The following is a 21,413-nucleotide window of genomic DNA, read 5'->3' on the forward strand; positions in this document are numbered from 1 at the left end:
AAGTAGTATTTTACTGGGTGACTTTTACTTAAGGTATCTATACTTTTACTTTTACGGGGCGGCCTAGTGGTTAGAGCGTTGGACTAGTAACCGGAAGGTTGCAAGTTCAAACCCCCGAGCTGACAAGGTACAAATCTGTCGTTCTGCCCCTGAACAGGCAGTTAACCCACTGTTCCTAGGCCGTCATTGTAAATAAGAATTTGTTCTTAACTGACTTGCCTAGTTAAATAAAACTCAAGTATGACAAATTGGGTACTTTTTCCACCACTGGGATTTCCACAAACATTTCTGCAGAATGGTGTCCCTAAAAAAGGTTTGCATTAATCTACACTCATCAAATCAATTAAAACAGACCCATTAATGCATGTGAAATAGGTTAGTACACTGTATTGAATCATGTCAACTCTTGCCGAAATGTGTACCGCTGTAATAAGATATTTTGCCTTTAAGAGTACTGTCACGTTCCCTTTAAGCTGCCCGGCTGTAATTTCTGGTTGAGCCGATCAGAATCATTTTGCTCCTGGAAGTTTTGGAGACACTGGATAAGTGACAAGTAGTTGACACATATTCATCTGAAACACAACCTCTTATTATGCTCTGACACGTAAGTACATTGAAACAAAGTAGACGTTTGGTTCAACCTTTGAAATAGGTGTTTTGAGCAGCTGATTGGAGCCGTCCTAGTAGTGTTATTGTTAGCGGACATGCTATCAGTAACAAACTGCCGTTAGATAACCAGCAGGCTTACTAGCTAGCCGTCTTCTATTCAACTCGTAGATATGTTTTGTGAGCTTTGATGAGTGTTTAAAATGAATGTTAAATTAAGATCTGCGAGGCCAGCGCCCAACACAGCTAAACTAGCTAGCAAGCCTAACGACTACCAGCTTTTAGCCGACTTTTTACAAGTGATTTAGCTAGCCCGGTTGGTTTCCCGTATGTCCTAGCCCGGTTGGTTTCCCGTATGTCCTAGTCCGGTTGGTTTCCCGTATGTCCTAGCCCGGTTGGTTTCCCGTATGTCCTAGCCCGGTTGGTTTCCCGTATGTCCTAGCCCGGTTGGTTTCCCGTATGTCCTAGCCTGGTTGGTTTCCGTATGTCCTAGCCTGGTTGGTTTTCCGTATGTCCTAGCCCGGTTGGTTTCCGTATGTCCTAGCCCGGTTGGTTTCCCGTATGTCCTAGCCCGGTTGGTTTCCCGTATGTCCTAGCCCGGTTGGTTTCCCGTATGTCCTAGCCCGGTTGGTTTCCGTATGTCCTAGCCCGGTTGGTTTCCGTATGTCCTAGCCCGGTTGGTTTCCCGTATGTCCTAGCCCGGTTGGTTTCCCGTATGTCCTAGCCCGGTTGGTTTCCCGTATGTCCTAGCCGGTTGGTTTCCGTATGGTTTATGTCCTAGCCAGGTTGGTTTCCCGTATGTCCTAGCCCGGTTGGTTTCCCGTATGTCCTAGCCCGGTTGGTTTCCGTATGTCCTAGCCCGGTTGGTTTCCCGTATGTCCTAGCCCGGTTGGTTTCCCGTATGTCCTAGCCCGGTTGGTTTCCCGTATGTCCTAGCCCGGTTGGTTTCCCGTATGTCCTAGCCCGGTTGGTTTCCCGTATGTCCTAGCCCGGTTGGTTTCCCGTATGTCCTAGCCCGGTTGGTTTCCCGTATGTCCTAGCCCGGTTGGTTTCCCGTATGTCCTAGCCCGGTTGGTTTCCCGTATGTCCTAGCCCGGTTGGTTTCCCGTATGTCCTAGCCCGGTTGGTTTCCGTATGTCCTAGCCCGGTTGGTTTCCCGTTTATGTCCTAGCCCGGTTGGTTTCCGTATGTCCTAGCCCGGTTGGTTTCCCGTATGTCCTAGCCCGGTTGGTTTCCGTATGTCCTAGCCCGGTTGGTATGTCCTAGCCCGGTTGGTTTCCGTATGTCCTAGCCCGGTTGGTTTCCCGTATGTCCTAGCCCGGTTGGTTTCCCGTATGTCCTAGCCCGGTTGGTTTCCCGTATGTCCTAGCCCGGTTGGTTGGTTTCCCGTATGTCCTAGCCGGTTGGTTTCCGTATGTCCTAGCCCGGTTGGTTTCCCGTATGTCCTAGCCCGGTTGGTTTCCCGTATGTCCTAGCCCGGTTGGTTTCCCGTATGTCCTAGCCCGGTTGGTTTCCGTATGTCCTAGCCCGGTTGGTTTCCCGTATGTCCTAGCCCGGTTGGTTTCCCGTATGTCCTAGCCCGGTTGGTTTCCCGTATGTCCTAGCCCGGTTGGTTTCCCGTATGTCCTAGCCCGGTTGGTTTCCCGTATGTCCTAGCCCGGTTGGTTTCCCGTATGTCCTAGCCCGGTTGGTTTCCCGTATGTCCTAGCCCGGTTGGTTTCCGTATGTCCTAGCCCGGTTGGTTTCCCGTATGTCCTAGCCCGGTTGGTTTCCCGTATGTCCTAGCCCGGTTGGTTTCCCGTATGTCCTAGCCCGGTTGGTTTCCCGTATGTCCTAGCCCGGTTGGTTTCCCGTATGTCCTAGCCCGGTTGGTTTCCCGTATGTCCTAGCCCGGTTGGTTTCCCGTATGTCCTAGCCCGGTTGGTTTCCCGTATGTCCTAGCCCGGTTGGTTTCCCGTATGTCCTAGCCCGGTTCCCGTATGTCCTAGCCCGGTTGGTTTCCCGTATGTCCTAGCCCGGTTGGTTTCCCGTATGTCCTAGCCCGGTTGGTTTCCCGTATGTCCTAGCCCGGTTGGTTTCCCGTATGTCCTAGCCCGGTTGGTTTCCCGTATGTCCTAGCCCGGTTGGTTTCCCGTATGTCCTAGCCCGGTTGGTTTCCCGTATGTCCTAGCCCGGTTGGTTTCCCGTATGTCCTAGCCCGGTTGGTTTCCCGTATGTCCTAGCCCGGTTGGTTTCCCGTATGTCCTAGCCCGGTTGGTTTCCCGTATGTCCTAGCCCGGTTGGTTTCCCGTATGTCCTAGCCCGGTTGGTTTCCCGTATGTCCTAGCCCGGTTGGTTTCCCGTATGTCCTAGCCCGGTTGGTTTCCCGTATGTCCTAGCCCGGTTGGTTTCCCGTATGTCCTAGCCGGTTGGTTTCCCGTATGTCCTAGCCGGTTGGTTTCCCGTATGTCCTAGCCAGGTTGGTTTCCCGTATGTCCTAGCCAGGTTGGTTTCCCGTATGTCCTAGCGTTGGTTTCCCGTATGTATGTCCTAGCCAGGTTGGTTTCCCGTATGTCCTAGTTTCCCGTATGTTGGTTTCCCGTATGTCCTAGCCCGGTTGGTTTTAGCCCCGTATGTCCTAGCCCGGTTGGTTTCCCGTATGTCCTAGCCCGGTTGGTTTCCCGTATGTCCTAGCCCGGTTGGTTTCCCGTATGTCCTAGCCAGGTTGGTTTCCCGTATGTCCTAGCCGGTTGGTTTCCCGTATGTCCTAGCCGGTTGGTTTCCCGTATGTCCTAGCCCGGTTGGTTTCCCGTATGTCCTAGCCAGGTTGGTTTCCCGTATGTCCTAGCCAGGTTGGTTTCCGTATGTCCTAGCCCGGTTGGTTTCCCGTATGTCCTAGCCCGGTTGGTTTCCCGTATGTCCTAGCCCGGTTGGTTTCCCGTATGTCCTAGTCGGTTGGTTTCCCGTATGTCCTAGTCGGTTGGTTTCCCGTATGTGCTAGCCCGGTTGGTTTCCCAATACTGAATTGAACACGTATTTTAACTTAATATAATACATCAATAAAATCAATTTAGCCTCAAGTAAATAATGAAACATGTTCAATTTGGTTTAAATAATACAAAAACAAAGTGTTGGAGAAGTAAAAGTGCAATATTTGCTATGTAAGAAAGCTAACGTTTAAGTTCCTTGCTCATGTAACAGTATAACTTTAGACCGTCCCCTCTCCCATACCCGGGTGCGAACCAGGGACCCTCTGCACACATCAACAGTCACCCACGAAGCATCGTTACCCATCGCTCCACAAAAGCCACCGCCCAGAACCACTACTTCAAGGTCTCAGAGCAAGTGACGTCACCAATTGAAACGCTATTTAGCGCACACCACCGCTGACTAGCTAGCAGTTTCACATCCGTTACACTCAGAACATGAGAACATACGAAAGCTGTTGGTTCCTTTTAACATGAGTCTTCAATATCCCCAGGTAAGAAGTTTTAGGTTGTAGTTATAGGAATTATAGGACTATTTCCCTCTATACCATTTGAATTTCATTAACCTTTGATTATTGGATGTCTTGTAGGCACTTTACTATTGCCAGTGTAACAGTATAGCTTCTGTCCCTCTCCTCGCTCCTCCCTGGGCTCGAACCAGCAACACAACGACAACAGCCACCATCGAAGCAGCATTACCCATGCAGAGCAAGGGGAACAACTACTAGAAGTCTCAGAGCGAGTGACGTTTGAAACGCTATTAGCGCACACTACCTAGCTAGACATTTCACTTCGGTTACACCAGCCTCATCTCGGGAGTTGATAGGCTTGAAGTCATAAACAGCGCAATGCTTGACTCACAATGAAGAGCTGCTGGCAAAACGCACAAAAGTGCTGTTTGAATGAATGTTTACGCGCCTGCTCCTGCCTGCCACCGCTCAGTCAGATGCTTAGATACTTGTATGCTCAGTCAGATTATATGCAATGCAGGACACGCTAGATAATATCTAGTAATATCAACCATGTGTAGTTAACCAGTGATTATGATTGTTTTTTATAAGAAGTTTAATGCTACCTAGCAACTTACCTTGGCTTACTGCATCCGCGTAACAGGCAGGCTCCTTGTGGAGTGCAATGAGAGAGAGGCAGGTCGTTATTGTGTTGGACTAGTTAAATGTAAGGTTGCAAGATTGGATCCCCGAGCTGACAAGGGGAAAATCTGTCGTTCTGCCCCTGAACGAGGCAGTTAACCCACTGTTCCTAGGCCGTCAGTGAAAATAAGAATGTGTTCTTAACTGACTTGCCTAGTTAAATAAAGATATCTTTTTTAAATTAAATCAGCAAATCAGCGCCCAAAAATACAGATTTCCGATTGTTATGGAAACTTGAAATCGGCCCTGATTAATCGGCCATTCCGATTAATCGGTCGACCTCTAGTTACTACTGCATTGTCAGAACTAGAAGCACAAGCATTTCGCTACACTCGTATTAACATCTGCTAACCATGTGTATGTGACAAATAAAATTTGATTTGATTTGGGGCGGCAGGTAGCCCGGCAGGTTGGGGCGGCAGGTAGCCCGGCAGGTTGGGGCGGCAGGTAGCCCGGCAGGTTGGGGCGGCAGGTAGCCCGGCAGGTTGGGGAGGCAGGTATCTGTCATTCTGCCCCTGAACAAGGCAGTTAACCCACTGTTCCCCGGTAGGCCGTCATTGTCAAATAAAATATTTAACTGACTTGCCTAGTTAAAGAAAGGTAAAAAAAATTATATACATATATAAAAATGTTTGTAACTAGCAAGGCCATTTAGACTCCGGTTGGGGGATTGCTGTTGTTTTCAGTGTAGCTGTTCACATGATCCCATGCAGCAGCTCTTAGGGTTATGATGTGTTATGTAGCCCAGGCTGGGATGGAGCTGGAGGCTAGAGAGTAGCAGCTAGTTCCCATATCATGATGGACCTCTTGTTTCTTGTGGGTTTGGAGCACAAAGCTGCCTCAGGAATTCTGCCTTTTCACCCAGAATGTTGTTGCAATAGGAAACAGTCTCTGCTCTCTGGCCTAGAATGGTCTTCTGCACCGTGGAGTAACATACTGCTGGGCTAGAGCTGGGCTAGGGTAGGGCTGGGATAGGGAAGAGCTGGGCTAGGGCTTAGGCTAGAGCTAGGGTAGGGCTGGGATAGGGCTAGAGCTGGCCTAGAATGGTCTTCTGCACCGTGCTGTAACATACTGCTGGGCTAGAGCTGGGCTAGGGTAGGGCTGGGATAGGGCTAGAGCTAGGGAAGAGCTGGGCTAGGGCTTAGGCTAGAGCTGGGGAAGAGCTGGGCTAGGGCTTAGGCTAGAGCTAGGGTAGGGCTGGGATAGGGCTAGAGCTAGGGTAGAGCTGGGCTAGGGCTTAGGGTAGAGCTGGCCTAGAATGGTCTTCTGCACCGTGCAGTAACATACTGCTGGGCTAGGGTAGGGCTGGGATAGGGCTTAGGCTAGAGCTGAGCTAGGGCTGGGATAGGGCTAGAGCTAGGGTAGAGCTGGGCTAGAGCTTAGGCTAGAGCTGGGCTAGGGTAGGGCTGGGATAGGGAAGAGCTGGGCTAGGGCTTAGGCTAGAGCTAGGGTAGGGCTGGGATAGGGCTAGAGCTGGCCTAGAATGGTCTTCTGCACCGTGCTGTAACATACTGCTGGGCTAGAGCTGGGCTAGGGTAGGGCTGGGATAGGGCTAGAGCTAGGGAAGAGCTGGGCTAGGGCTTAGGCTAGAGCTGGGCTAGAGCTAGGGAAGAGCTGGGCTAGGGCTTAGGCTAGAGCTAGGGTAGGGCTGGGATAGGGCTAGAGCTAGGGTAGAGCTGGGCTAGGGCTTAGGGTAGAGCTGGCCTAGAATGGTCTTCTGCACCGTGCTGTAACATACTGCTGGGCTAGAAATGGGCTAGGGTAGGGCTGGGATAGGGCTAGAGCTAGGGAAGAGCTGGGCTAGGGCTTAGGCTAGAGCTAGGGTGGGGCTGGGATAGGGCTAGAGCTAGGGAAGAGCTGGCCTAGAATGGTCTTCTGCACCGTGCAGTAACATACTGCTGGGCTAGGGTAGGGCTGGGATAGGGCTAGAGCTGGGCTAGGGCTAGAGCTAGGGCTAGGGCTAGGGCTTAGGGTAGAGCTGGGGTAGGGCTAGAGCTGGGCTAGGGGAAGAGCTAGGGCTACCGTGGGCTTAGGGTAGAGCTGGGGTAGGGCTGGGCTAGGCTAGGGAAGAGCTGGGCTAGGGCTTAGGCTAGAGCTAGGGTAGGGCTAGAGCTAGGGTAGAGCTGGGCTAGGGCTTAGGGTAGAGCTGGCCTAGAATGGTCTTCTGCACCGTGCAGTAACATACTGCTGGGCTAGGCTGGGCTAGCTGGCCTAGAATGGTCTTCTGCACCGGCAGTAACATACTGCTGGGCTAGGGTAGGGCTGGGATAGGGCTTAGGCTAGAGCTGGGCTAGGGCTGGGATAGGGCTAGAGCTAGGGTAGAGCTAGAGCTTAGGCTAGAGCTGGGCTAGGGTAGGGCTGGGATAGGGAAGAGCTGGGCTGGGCTTAGGCTAGAGCTAGGGTAGGGCTGGGATAGGGCTAGAGCTGGCCTAGAATGGTCTTCTGCACCGTGCTGTAACATACTGCTGGGCTAGAGCTGGGCTAGGGTAGGGCTGGGATAGGGCTAGAGCTAGGGAAGAGCTGGGCTAGGGCTTAGGCTAGAGCTGGGCTAGGGCTAGCTGGGAGCTAGGGTAGGGCTGGGATAGGGCTAGAGCTAGGGAAGAGCTGGGCTAGGGCTTAGGGTAGAGCTGGCCTAGAATGGTCTTCTGCACCGTGCAGTAACATACTGCTGGGCTAGGGTAGGGCTGGGATAGGGCTTAGGCTAGAGCTGGGCTAGGGCTGGGATAGGGCTAGAGCTGGGAGAGCTGGGCTAGAGCTTAGGCTAGAGCTGGGCTGGGCTGGGATAGGGAAGAGCTGGGCTAGGGCTTAGGCTAGAGCTAGGGTAGGGCTGGGATAGGGCTAGAGCTAGGGTAGAGCTGGTCTTCTAGTAACATACTGGCTAGAGCTGGGCTAGGGTAGGGCTGGGATACCTAGGGAAGAGCTGGGGTAACATACTAGGGTAGGGCTGGGCTAGAATGGCTGGGTAACATACTGCTGGGCTAGGGCTGGGATAGGGCTAGAGCTAGCTGGGAAGAGCTGGGCTAGGGCTGGGATAGGGCTAGAGCTAGGGAAGAGCTGGGCTAGGGGGCTAGCTGGGCTAGGGCTGGGATAGGGCTAGAGCTAGGGAAGAGCTGGGCTAGGGCTTAGGCTAGAGCTAGGGTAGGGCTGGGATAGGGCTAGAGCTAGGGTAGAGCTAGGGGGCTTAGGGGGTAGAGCTGGCCTAGAATGGTCTTCTGCACCGTGCAGTAACATAACTGGGCTTAGGCTAGGGCTAGGGCTAGAGCTAGGGAAGAGCTGGGCTAGGCTTAGGCTAGAGCTGGGCTAGGGTAGGGCTGGGATAGGGAAGAGAGGGCTGGGCTAGAGCTAGGGTAGGGCTGGGATAGGGCTAGAGCTGGGCTAGGGCTTAGGGTAGAGCTGGCCTAGAATGGTCTTCTGCACCGTGCTGTAACATACTGCTGGGCTAGAAATGGGCTGGATAGGGCTAGAGCTAGGGAAGAGCTGGGCTAGGGCTTAGGCTAGAGCTGGGCTAGGGTAGGGCTGGGATAGGGCTAGAGCTAGGGTAGAGCTGGGCTAGGGCTTAGGGTAGAGCTGGCCTAGAATGGTCTTCTGCACCATGCAGTAACATACTGCTGGGCTAGGGGTAGAGCTGGGGTAGGGCTGGGCTGGGCTAGAGTTAGGGTAGGGCTAGAGCTGGGCTAGAGCTAGGGTAGGGCCGAGCTAGGATAGGGCTGGGCTAGAGCTAGGGTAGAGCTGGGCTAGGGCTTAGGCTAGAGCTAGGGTAGGGCTGGGATAGGGATAGAGCTAGGGAAGAGCTGGGCTAGGGCTTAGGCTAGAGCTGGGTAGGGCTGGGATAGGGCTAGAGCTAGGGAAGAGCTGGGCTAGGGCTTAGGCTAGAGCTAGGGCAGGGCTGGGGTAGGGCTAGAGCTAGGGAAGAGCTGGGCTAGGGCTTAGGCTAGAGCTAGGGTAGGGCTGGGATAGGGCTAGAGCTAGGGAAGAGCTGGGCTAAGGCTTAGGCTAGAGCTGGGATAGGGCTAGAGCTAGGGAAGAGCTGGGCTAGGGCTTAGGCTAGAGCTGGGCTAGGGCTAGAGCTAGGTAGAGCTGGGCTAGGGCTTAGGGTAGAGCTGGCCTAGAATGGTCTTCTGCACCGTGCAGTAACATACTGCTGGGCTAGGGGTAGAGCTAGGGCTAGAGCTAGGGTAGAGCTGGGCTAGAGCTAGGCTAGGCTAGGGTAGGGCTAGAGCTTAGGGCTGGGCTAGGGCTTAGGCTAGAGGCTAGGGCTGGGATAGGGCTAGAGCTGGCCTAGAATGGTCTTCTGCACCGTGCTGTAACATACTGCTGGGCTAGAGCTGGGCTAGGGTAGGGCTGGGATAGGGCTAGAGCTAGGGAAGAGCTGGGCTAGGGCTTAGGCTAGAGCTGGGCTAGAGCTAGGGAAGAGCTGGGCTAGGGCTAGGCTAGGCTAGGCTAGGGCTGGGATAGAGCTAGGGAGAGGGCTGGAGCTAGGGGGAGCTAGGCTAGAGCTGGGCAGAGCTGGCCTAGAATGGTCTTCTGCACCGGGTAGGCTGGGCTAGGGTAGGGCTGGGATAGGGCTTAGGCTAGAGCTAGGGCTGGGATAGGGCTAGGCTAGGGTAGAGCTGGGCTAGAGCTTAGGCTAGGGCTAGGGTAGGGCTGGGATAGGGAAGAGAGGGCTAGGCTAGAGCTAGGGTAGGGCTGGGATAGGGCTAGAGCTGGGCTAGGGCTTAAGAGCTGGCCTAGAATGGTCTTGCAGTGCTAACATACTGCTGGGCTAGAAATGGGCTGGGATAGGGCTAGAGCTAGGGAAGAGCTGGGCTAGGGCTAGGCTAGAGCTAGGGTAGGGCTAGAGCTAGGGAAGAGCTGGGCTAGGGCTTAGGCTAGAGCTGGGCTAGGTAGGGCTGGGATAGGGCTAGAGCTAGGGTAGAGCTGGGCTAGGGCTTAGGTAGAGCTGGCCTAGAATGGTCTTCTGCACCATGCAGTAACATACTGCTGGGCCTGGGGGGCTAGGGCTAGGGTAGGGCTAGAGTTAGGGTAGGGCTAGAGCTGGGCTAGAGCTAGGGTAGGGCCGGCTAGGATAGGGCTGGGCTAGAGCTAGGGTAGGGCCTAGAGCTAGGATAGAGCTGGGCTAGGCTAGGGTAGAGCTGGGCTAGAGCTGGGAAGAGCTGGGCTAGGGCTTAGGCTAGAGCTAGGGTAGGGCTGGGCTAGGGCTAGGGAAGAGCTGGGCTAGGGCTTAGGCTAGAGCTAGGGTAGGGCTGGGATAGGGCTAGAGCTAGGGAAGAGCTGGGCTAGGGCTTAGGCTAGAGGGCAGGGCTGGGATAGGGCTAGAGCTAGGGAAGAGCTGGGCTAGGGCTTAGGCTAGAGCTGGGATAGGGCTAGAGCTAGGGAAGAGCTGGGCTAAGGCTTAGGCTAGAGCTGGGATAGGGCTAGAGCTAGGGAAGAGCTGGGCTAGGGCTTAGGCTAGAGCTGGGCTGGGATAGGGCTAGAGCTAAGGTAGAGCTGGGCTAGGGCTTAGGGTAGAGCTGGCCTAGAATAGTCTTCTGCATCGTGCAGTAACATAATGCTGGGCTAGGGGTAGAGCTAGGGTAGGGCTGAGCTAGGGTAGGGCTGAGCTAGGGTAGGGCTGGGCTAGAGCTAGGATAGAGCTAGGGTAGAGCTGGGCTGGGATAGAGCTGGACTGGAGCTAGGGTAGAGCTGGGCTAGAGCTAGGGTAGAGCTGGGCTAGAGCTAGGGTAGAGCTGGACTGGAGCTAGGGTAGAGCTGGACTGGAGCTAGGGTAGAGCTGGACTGGAGCTAGGGTAGAGCTGGACTGGAGCTAGCGTAGAGCTGGGCTGGAGCTGGGCTAGAGCTAGGGTAGAGCTGGACTGGAGCTAGGGTGGAGCTGGGATAGAGAAGAAACATGACACAACGTCTAGGGGGGGATTTGGGATTGGGCTGTGGGCAGAGATGAGAGGGGATCAAGGAGAGAGAGGAGGTAAAGGAATAGGGGGGATCAGAAAGGGAAGTAGGGGAGGGGGTGTTTTAGCCAGTCCCTTTATGGGGTGAGGGACAGGCTATTAACTTCCCTCTCCTATTCCTCCCACCCTTCAGGTCAGGCATCTGGTTGGCTGGCCCTGCTTCCTGTCCAGTAAGGCCTGCCCCTGTGGAGCCACTAGCATGCAGTTCCTCTGTGTGTCCATGGGGTGGAGCTGCTGAGCCATGGATGACTTCACTACCAATGATTTCACCACCAGAACATATGGCACCAGCGGCCTTGACAACAGACTGCTGTTTGGAGAAACCTCTGCTCGGGTACGCCTGCTGTGTGTGTGTGTGTGTACGGCTGTTGCGGTGACCATATTACCGCCACACCCACAGTCTTGAGTCTCCTCTTCTGCACTCTGGACATGCGTTGGTAGTACCTAACTCACTAACAACCATCAGGACCTAATGGCTCCATGTCCCTCTAACCATCGGGTCCTAATGGCTCCATGTCCCTCTAACCATCGGGTCCTAATGGCTCCATGTCCCTCTAACCATCGGGTCCTAATGGCTCCATGTCCCTCTAACCATCGGGTCCTAATGGCTCCATGTCCCTCTAACCATCGGGTCCTAATGGCTCCATGTCCCTCTAACCATCGGGTCCTAATGGCTCCATGTCCCTCTAACCATCGGGTCCTAATGGCTCCATGTCCCTCTAACCATCGGGTCCTAATGGCTCCATGTCCCTCTAACCATCGGGTCCTAATGGCTCCTAATGTAACCATCGGGTCCTAATGGCTCCATGTCCCTCTAACCATCGGGTCCTAATGGCTCCATGTCCCTCTAACCATCGGGTCCTAATGGCTCCATGTCCCTCTAACCATAATGGGTCCCTCTAACCATCGGGTCCTAATGGCTCCATGTCCCTCTAACCATCGGGTCCTAATGGCTCCATGTCCCTCTAACCATCGGGTCCATGGCTCCATGTCCCTCTATGGCTCCATCGGGTCCTAATGGCTCCATGTCCCTCTAACCATCGGGTCCTAATGGCTCCATGTCCTCTAACCATCGGGTCCTAATGGGTCCTAATGGCTCCATGTCCCTCTAACCATCGGGTCCTAATGGCTCCATGTCCCTCTAACCATCGGGTCCTAATGGCTCCATGTCCCTCTAATGTCCCTCTAACCATCGGGTCCTAATGGCTCCATGTCCCTCTAACCATCGGGTCCTAATGGCTCCATGTCCCTCTAACCATCGGGTCCTAATGGCTCCATGTCCCTCTAACCATCGGGTCCTAATGGCTCCATGTCCCTCTAACCATCGGGTCCTAATGGCTCCATGTCCCTCTAACCATCGGGTCCTAATGGCTCCATGTCCCTCTAACCATCTAATGGCTCCATGTCCCTCTAACCATCGGGTCCTAATGGCTCCATGTCCCTCTAACCATCGGGTCCTAATGGCTCCATGTCCCTCTAACCATCGGGTCCTAATGGCTCCATGTCCCTCTAACCATCGGGTCCTAATGGCTCCATGTCCCTCTAACCATCGGGTCCTAATGGCTCCATCGGGTCCTAATGGCTCCATGTCCCTCTAACCATCGGGTCCTAATGGCTCCATGTCCCTCTAACCATCGGGTCCTAATGGCTCCATGTCCCTCTAACCATCGGGTCTAATGGCTCCATCGGGTCCTAATGGCTCCATATCCCTCTAACCATCATGGGTCCTAATGGCTCCATGTCCCTCTAACCATCGGGTCCTAATGGCTCCATGTCTAACCATCGGGTCTAATGGCTCCACTAACCACTCTGACATCAATGACAATCAAGCACTTATCATCACAACAGTATCCTGCTTTTACAACTCACCTCACTGTGATGATCAATTTGAAGAAAGAAGTTCAACAGCAGGTTGAACCAGTGTATAACATGGTCGTTGTGGATGCTGTTCCAAAGCCCAACACAATGAAATGGACAGTGTTTTCTAAGGCGATGATTAATTCATTACACCCATAGACCATCTGACAGCTCATTCATAGGCCTGTATATGAGCCCCCACCCCCCCAAAAAAATGAATTCAAATAATGATTGTGCTGTTATACAATACATATTGCACATGGCAGAAAAACATGTTTTTTTAAATGATTTAAGATGTCTTTGGTACATAACTGGTCGAGCCTATACTCCAACATGTCTATCCATGAGTCTGGGAGAGAACGGTCCCACAGTTGACAGTGCATGTCAGAGCAAAACCCAAGCCACGAGGTTGAAGGAATTGTCAGTAGAGAGAGGATTGTGTCGAGACACAGATCTGGGGAAGGGTACCCAAACATGTTCTCAAATTATCAACAGCCTAGTCACATCAAGCAGCCCATATGTGTTGTTTTTCTAGGTCATTCTAAGGTTTGTATCATTCAAAACTACAGTTGCCAAATAACTCTGAACCTAGGGTATAGGACCTGTTCCAAATAACTCTGAACCTAGGGCATAGGACCTGTTTCAAATAACTGAACCTAGGGTATAGGACCTGTTCCAAATAACTCAATATGCCTTAGCTAGCCCTTTTGTTTCACCTCCCACACATGCAGTGACCTCACCTGGTCTAAATGTCTCTAGAGACAAAACCTCTCATCGTCACTCAATGCCTAGGTTGACCTCCACTGTATTCACATCCTACCATACCCTTGGCTGTACATTATGCCTTAAATCTATTCTACCATGCCCAGAAATCTGCTCCCTTTACTCTGTTCTGAACGTACTAGACGATCAGTTATTTTAGCCTTTAGCCATACCCTTATCCTACTCCTCCTTTGTTCCTCTGGTGATGTGGAGGTTAATCCAGGCTCTGCAGTGTCTAGCTCCACTCCCATTCCCCAGGCGCTATCATTTGCTGACTTCTGTAACCATAAAAGCATTGGTTTCATGCATGTTAACATCAGAAGCCTCCTCCCTAAGTTTGTCTTACTCACTGCTTTAGCACACTCTGCCAACCAGGATGTCGTAGCCGTGTCTGATTCCTGGTTTAGGAAGGCCACCAAAAATCTTGAAATTTCCATCCCTAACTATAACATTTTCAGACAAGATAGAACCGCTAAAGGGGCGGAGTTGCAATCTACTGCAGTGACAGCCTGCAGTGTTCTATCATACTATCCAGGTCTGTGCCCAAACAATTTGAGCTTCTACTTCTAAAAATCCACCTTACCAGAAACAAGTATCTCACCGTTGCTGCTTGTTATAGACCACCTTCTGCCAGCTGTGCCCTGGACACCATATGTGAATTGATTGCCCCCCCGAGCTATCTTCAGAGCTTGTACTGTTAGGTGACCTAATCTGGGACATGTTTAACACCCCGGCCATCCTACAATCTAAACTTGATGCCCTCAATCTCACACAAATTGTCAATGAACCTACCAGGTACAACCCCAAATCTGTAAACACAGGCACCCTCATAGATATCATCCTGACCAACCTGCCCTCTAAATACAACTCTGCTGTCTTCAACCAGGATCTCAGCGATCACTGCCTCATTGCCTGCGTCTGTAATGGGTCTGCGGTCAAACGACCACCCCTCATCACTGTCAAACGCTCCCTAAAACACTTCAGTGAGCAGGCCTTTCTAAATGACCTGGCCCAGGTATCCTGGAAGGATATTGACCTCATTCCGACAGTAGAAGATGCCTGGTTATTCTTTAAAAGTGCTTTCCTCACCATCTTAAACATTTTTAAATTAAATTTTTTTTTTGTTTTTAATTAATTTTAAAAATAATTTAAAAAATGAACCAGGAACAGATATAGTCCTTGGTTCACTCCAGACCTGGCTGCCCTTGACCAGCACAAAAACATCCTGTGGCGTTCTGCATTAGCATCGAATAGCCCCCGCGATATGCAACTTTTCAGGGAAGTTAGGAACCGATATACACAGGCAGCTAGGAAAGCAAAGGCTAGCTTTTTCAAACAGAAATTTGCATCCTATAGCACAAACTCCAAAAAGTTCTGGGACACTGTAAAGTCCATGGAGAATAAGAGCACCTCCTCCCAGCTGCCCATTGCACTGAGGCTAGGAAACACTGTCACCACTGATAAATCCACTATAATTGAGAAATTCTATAAGCATTTTTCGACAGCTGGCCATGCTTTCCACCTGGCTACCCCTACCCTAAGAGACCTGCACCCCCCCACAGTAATTTGCCAAAACCTCAATTTCTCCTTCATCCAGATAGCTGATGTTCTGAAAGAGTTTCAAAATCTGGACCCCTACAAATCTGCCGGGCTAGACAATCTGGACCCTCTCTTTTTGAAATGATCTGCCGCATTTGTTGCAACCCCTATTACTAGCCTGTTCAAACTCTCTTTCGTATCATCTGAGATCCCCAAAGATTGGAAAGCTGCCGCGGTCATCCCCCTCTTCAAAGGGGGAGACGCTCTAGACCCAAAGTGTTACAGAACTATATCTATCCTACCCTGCCTTTCTAAGGTGTTCGAAAGCCAAGTTAACAAACAGATCACCGACCATTTCGAATCCCACCGTACCTTTTCCGCTATGCAATCTGGTTTCCGGGCTGGTCATGGGTGCACCTCAGCCATGCTCAAGATCCTAAATGATATCATAACAGCCATCGACAAAAGACAATACTGTGCAGCCGTCTTCATAGACCTGGCCGAGGTTTTCGACTCCATCAATCACCACATTCTTATCGGCAGACTTAACAGCCTTGGTTTCTCAAATGACTGCTTCGCCTGGTTCACCAACAACTTCTCAGACGGAGTTCAGTGTGTCAAATCAGAGGACCTGTTGTCTGGACCTCTGGCAGTCTCTATGGGGGTGCCACAGGGTTCAATTCTCGGGCCGACTCTTTTCTCTGTATACATTAATGATGTCGCTCTTGCTGCTAGTGAGTCTCTGATCCACCTCTACGCAGATGACACCATTTTGTGTCCTTCTGGCCCTTCTTTGGACACCGTTAACTAACCTCCAGACGAGCTTCAATGCCAGACAACTCTCCTTCCGTGGCCTCCAACTGCTCTTAAATGCAAGTAAAACTAAATGCAATGTCTTAAACCGATCGCTGCCCGCACCTGCCCGCCCGTCCAGCAACACTACTCTGGACGGTTCTGACTTAGAATATGTGGACAACTATAAATACCTAGGTGTCTGGTTAGACTGTAAACTCTCCTTCCAGACTCACATTAAGCATCTCCAATACAAAATTAAATCTAGAATCGGCCTCCTATTTCGCAATAAAGCATCCTTCATTCATGCTGCCAAACACACCCTCGTAAAACTGACCATCCTACCGATCTTTGACTTCGGCGATAAAATAGCCTCCAACACTCTACATCCAATTTGCTGAGTAGTCTATCACAGTGCCATCCGTTTTGTCACCAAAGCCCAATATACTACCCACCACTGCGACCTGCATGCTCTCGTTGGCTGGCCCTCGCTTCATATTCCTCGCCAAACCCACTGGCTGCAGGTAATCTATAAGTCTCTGCTAGGTAAAGCCCCGCCTTATCTCAGCTCACTGGTCACCATAGCAGCACCCACCCGTAGCACACGCTCCAGCAGGTATATTTCACTGGTCACCCCCAAAGCCTATTCCTCCTTTGGCTGCCTTTTCTTCCAGTTCTTTGCTGCAAATGACTGGAACGAATTGCAAAAAAATCACTGAAGCTGGAGACTCTCCCTCACTAGCTTTAAGCATCGGCTGTCAGAGCAGCTCACAGATCACTGCACCTGTACACAGCCCATCTGTAAATAGCCTTGTAAATAGCCCATCCAATATAAATAGCCCATCCAACTACCTCATCCCCATACTGTATTCATATTTTTTTTACTCCTTTGCACCCCAGTATCTCTACTTGCACATTCATGTTCTATACATCTGTCACTCCAGTGTTTAATTGCTATATTGTAATTACTTCACCACTACGGCCTATTTATTGCCTTAACTCCCTAATCTTACCTCATTTGCAAACACTGTATATAGATTTTTTTCCTATTGTGTTATGGACTGTATGTTTATTCCATGTGTAACTCTGTGTTTCTGTCGCACTGCTTTGCTTTATCTTGGCCAGGTTGCAGTTGTAAATGACAACTTGTTCTCAACTGGCCTACCTGGTTAAATAAAGGTAGAAAAAAAATAGGGCATAGGATCTGTTTCAAATAACTCAATCTAGGGCACAGGATATGTTTCAAATAACTCAATCTAGGGCATAGGATCTGTTTCAAATATCTCAATCTAGGGCATAGGATCTGTTTCAAATATCTCAATCTAGGGCATAGGATCTGTTTCAAATAACTCAATCTAGGGCATAGGATCTGTTTCAAATAACTCAATTTAGGGCATAGGATCTGTTTCAAATATCTCAATCTAGGGCATAGGATCTGTTTCAAATGAACACTTTTACACTCAACATAGCCACTTTATATGTGGCTCTACTCCGGAATGGGAAAAATATCCTTTTCTATGTTATTCAGCTAAATTATATTCTTCCTACTATAAAATCATATGTAAAACAATGACGGGGGACTTATAAGCATATCTTGTCAGCTCAATGAACAAGCCTACAGCCTATGACAGAGCATAGCCGGATAACATATAGGAGACCAACTCCTATTCTGTCCTTCTGAAATACATTTTCTTCATCATGTTTCTTTTAACCTGTCTAAAATCAATAATGGATTTATTGTGACGGTGTTTATTAAAATATATTTATTAGACTTTTCAAAATGTAGATGTTCCAATCAGCGGCTTGTATGTGTGGAGGCCTGGAGATGCTAAACATGTTTATGTTAATTAACGTCAATTACCGTGAGACCAGCAGTCTTTTGCATGACTAACTGGCTGACAAAATGTCATGACCGCCACAGTGTGTTATTGGCTTGTCTCATGTAATGTCCTCTTTCCCTTGTAGGACAGAGCCATCAACCTGGTGGTCGGAGGACTGACATCCCTGCTCGTTGTAGTAAGTACCCCTGGACTGTCTCCACATGTTGTTACAGCCTGAATTTAAAATGGATTACATTCAAAGTTTTGTGTCACTGACCTACACACAATACCCCATAATGGTATTGTGTTTTTAGACATTTTTTACAAATTTTAATAAAAAATGAGAAGCTGGAATGTTTTGTACGTTCTCAACCACTTTGTTATGGCCTAAATAAGTTCAGGAGTAAAAATGTGCTTAACAAGTCACACATGTTGGACTCACTCTGTACAGTAATACTGTTAAACATGAATGACTACACTAGCCTAGTGGTTAGAGCGTTGTGCTAGTTACCGAAAGGTTGCTGGATTGAGTCCCTGAGCTGACAAGGTAAACATCTGTTGTTCTGCCCCTGAACACTGCAGTTAACCCACTGTTCCTAGGTTGTCATTGTAAATAAGAATGTGTTCTTGGTTCCTCCCGGGTGGTGCAATGGTCCAAGGCACTGCATCGCAGTGCTCGCTGTGCCACCAGAGATTCTGGGTTCGAGCCCAGGCTCTGTCGCAGCCGGCCATGACCGGGAGGTCCATGGGGCGATGCACAATTGGCCCAGCGTTGGCCGGGAGGGATATCCTTGTCTCATCGCGCACTAGCGACTCCCGTGGCGGGCCGGGTGCAGTGCACCCTGACCAGGTCGTCAGGTGTATGGTGTTTCCTCCGACACATTGGTGTTGCAGGCTTCAGAAGCAGTGCGGCTTGGTTGGGTTGTCTTTCGGAGGACGCATGGCTCTCGACCTTCGCCTCTCCCGAGTCCGTACGGGAGTTGCAGCGATGAGACAAGACTGTAACTACCAATTAGATATCAGAAAATTGGGAAGAAAAAAAGGCTTAAAAAATAAAAAGGGATTTGTTCTTAACTTGCCTAGTAAAAAAAAGGAATTGGGAGAGGAAATGGTAGAATGATGATGTACTTGGAAAGATGGGTTGATCTGTGGCCGTCTGAAGGGTGATCTGTGGCCGTCTGAAGGGTGATCTGTGGCCGTCTGAAGGGTGATCTGTGGCCTTCTGAAGGGTGATCTGTGGCCTTCTGAAGGGTGATCTGTGGCCTTCTGAAGGGTGATCTGTGGCCTTCTGAAGGGTGATCTGTGGCCTTCTGAAGGGTGATCTGTGGCCTTCTGAAGGGTGGAGTGAATATATACTTGAAATATTTCAGGTCCTCCAATGAGGGGTGAGGATGTGATTGTTTCAGGTTCTCCACAGTGTGTGCTGGTCCTGGTAGTTTCATGCTGACCAGATCACCCACTTACCAGATCACCCACTGATTTGAGGGGCCTTTTGTCTTGTTGTTTCAATTTGATCAGTTAGGTGGTGATTGTGTTCCCTAGGTAACAGTGATCAGTTCATTCCTGTTCCCCTCGTTGCCTCCCTGGCCACTCAACGTCTTCTTGGCTTTCTGTATCCTGCTGACCTGCGGCTCGGCCATGGTGCTGGTGAGTACACACTGCTTTCTTTGGGTCTGAAGAGGATAAATATCTCCTGTAGATCTTCTGGTACCGGCAGGGGGACGCGGGTTACGGTTGGGTACCGGCAGGGGGACGCGGGTTACGGTTGGGTACCGGCAGGGGGACGCGGGTTACGGTTGGGTACCGGCAGGGGGACGCGGGTTACGGTTGGGTACCGGCAGGGGGACGCGGGTTACGGTTGGGTACCGGCAGGGGACGGCGGGTTACGGTTGGGTACCGGCAGGGGGCGTGGGGGGGGACGCGGGTTACGGTTGGGTACCGGCAGGGGACGCGGGTTACGGTTGGGTACCGGCAGGGGGACGCGGGTTACGGTTGGGTACCGGCAGGGGGACGCGGGTTACGGTTGGGTACCGGCAGGGGGACGCGGGTTACGGTTGGGTACCGGCAGGGGGACGCGGGTTACGGTTGGGTACCGGCGTGGGGTTGGGGTTGGCACCGGCCGGGGGGGGACGTGGGTTACGGTTAGGTTGGGTACCGGCAGGGGGGGGTTACGGTTAGGTACCGGCAGGGGGACGTGGGTTACGGTTGGTTAGGTACCGGCAGGGGGACGTTGGGTTACGGTTGGGTACCGGCAGGGGGACGTGGGTTACGGTTAGGGGTACCGGCAGGGGGACGTGGGTTGGGGTTGGGTACCGGCAGGGGGACTTGGGGTTGGGGTTGGGTACCGGCAGGGGGACGTGGGGTTGGGTTGGGTACCGGCAGGGGGACTTGGGGTTGGGGTTGGGTACCGGCAGGGGGACTTGGGGTTACGGTTGGGTACCGGCAGGGGGACTTGGGGTTAGGGTTGGGTACCGGCACTTGGGGGGGGGGGTTGGGGTTACGTGGGGTTGGGTACCGGCAGGGGGACTTGGGGTTGGGGTTGGGTACCGGCAGGGGGACGTGGGTTGGGGGGTTGGGTACCGGCAGGGGGACGTGGGTTGGGGGGTTGGGTACCGGCAGGGGGACGTGGGTTGGGGGGTTGGGTACCGGCAGGGGGACGTGGGTTGGGGTTAGGTTGGGTACCGGCAGGGGGACGTGGGTTGGGGTTAGGTTGGGTACCGGCAGGGGGACGGTTAGGTACCGGCAGGGCATGGCAGGTTACCGTGGGTTGGGGTTAGGTTGGGTACCGGCAGGGGGACGTGGGTGGGGTTTGGGGTTGGGGTTGGGTACCGGCAGGGGGACGTGGGTTGGGGTTAGGGGGTTGGGTACCGGCAGGGGACATGGGGTTAAGGTTGGGTACCGGCAGGGGACGTGGGTTGGGGTTGGGTACCGGCAGGGGGACTTGGGGTTAGGTACCGGCAGGGGGACTTGGGGTTGGGGTTGGGTACCGGCAGGGGGACGTGGGGGGTTAGGTACCGGCAGGGGGACTTGGGGTTAGGGTTAGGTACCGGCAGGGGGACTTGGGGTTAGGGTTGGGTACCGGCAGGGGGACGTGGGTTGGGGTTGGGTACCGGCAGGGGGACTTGGGGTTAGGTACCGGCAGGGGTACGTGGGTTGGGTACCGGCAGTGGTGAGGCTGACTGTCGTCTTCCTCCTGTAGATTGTCTGGTACCGGCAGGGGGACTTGGATCCGAAGTTCAGGAAGTTAATCTACTACATGCTGGCCTCCATCATGCTGCTGTGTCTCTGTGCTAACCTGTACTACCACGACGTGGGCAGAGGGACGTGAGACTGGACATGCCTTACTCACCCTTACTGCCACACACCGTCCCTGACTGGACTAGTGGAACCAGTTCTACCAGGAAGATGATGGACCTGCCCAGAACCAGTTCCGGTGGGGGGGCCCACATTCCACACAGGCACAAGGAGGACAGACAGTTTCCAGACAAGTGACTGTCCACCAATCATAGTCAAGTGACTGTTTCTATTCCACAGATCATCTGACCACTCAGCTCTGCACAGCTTCACTTTAGGATTATTCAGACCATTTGTTGCTTTTTTATTTAGTATTTTATGCAATAAATAATCATATCCTGTCTGGCCTGTGAGTTGTTGTCCTGCACCTCTGTCATGAGCTTTGTTGATAGCTGGCATCTCCTGTGTCTTCTTCTTGGCCACATTCTGATTGTCCCACATTTTCAGAAAAGTGTCTCCACATGGTATTAAAATGTCTCTTATCCACTGTCTACTTATCTACGCATTGTGACCAGATTTCCTGATCCCTCCTTGTGTGCAAGTTATTTGACAGATGATTTATTTTACTTTGGCTGCGTTTAGTCAGCCTAATTCTGATGTTTTACCCAGGTATTGGCAAAAGAGCTGCTCTGATTGGTTAAAAGATGAGACTTGTGCTGCCTGTGCACCTGACTACCTCCG

At 51.8% G+C, this 21,413-nt stretch overlaps 1 protein-coding gene across 1 annotated transcript; it reads left to right on the top strand.

The window, feature by feature from the left end:
* The first annotated feature begins 448 nt into the window (after positions 1-448).
* On the top strand, positions 449-21,073 carry tmem243b (transmembrane protein 243, mitochondrial b). Its single transcript, XM_042317303.1, has 5 exons — positions 449-604; positions 10,802-11,002; positions 17,584-17,634; positions 18,981-19,085; positions 20,638-21,073. Exons 2-5 carry the CDS (start codon positions 10,910-10,912, stop codon positions 20,764-20,766), a joined length of 378 nt encoding a protein of 125 aa, XP_042173237.1. The 5' UTR covers positions 449-604; positions 10,802-10,909; the 3' UTR covers positions 20,767-21,073.
* Positions 21,074-21,413: the final 340 nt, after the last annotated feature.

The sequence above is a fragment of the Oncorhynchus tshawytscha genome, unplaced genomic scaffold (genome assembly GCF_018296145.1).
Source record: "Oncorhynchus tshawytscha isolate Ot180627B unplaced genomic scaffold, Otsh_v2.0 Un_contig_4370_pilon_pilon, whole genome shotgun sequence".
NCBI lineage: Eukaryota > Metazoa > Chordata > Actinopteri > Salmoniformes > Salmonidae > Oncorhynchus > Oncorhynchus tshawytscha.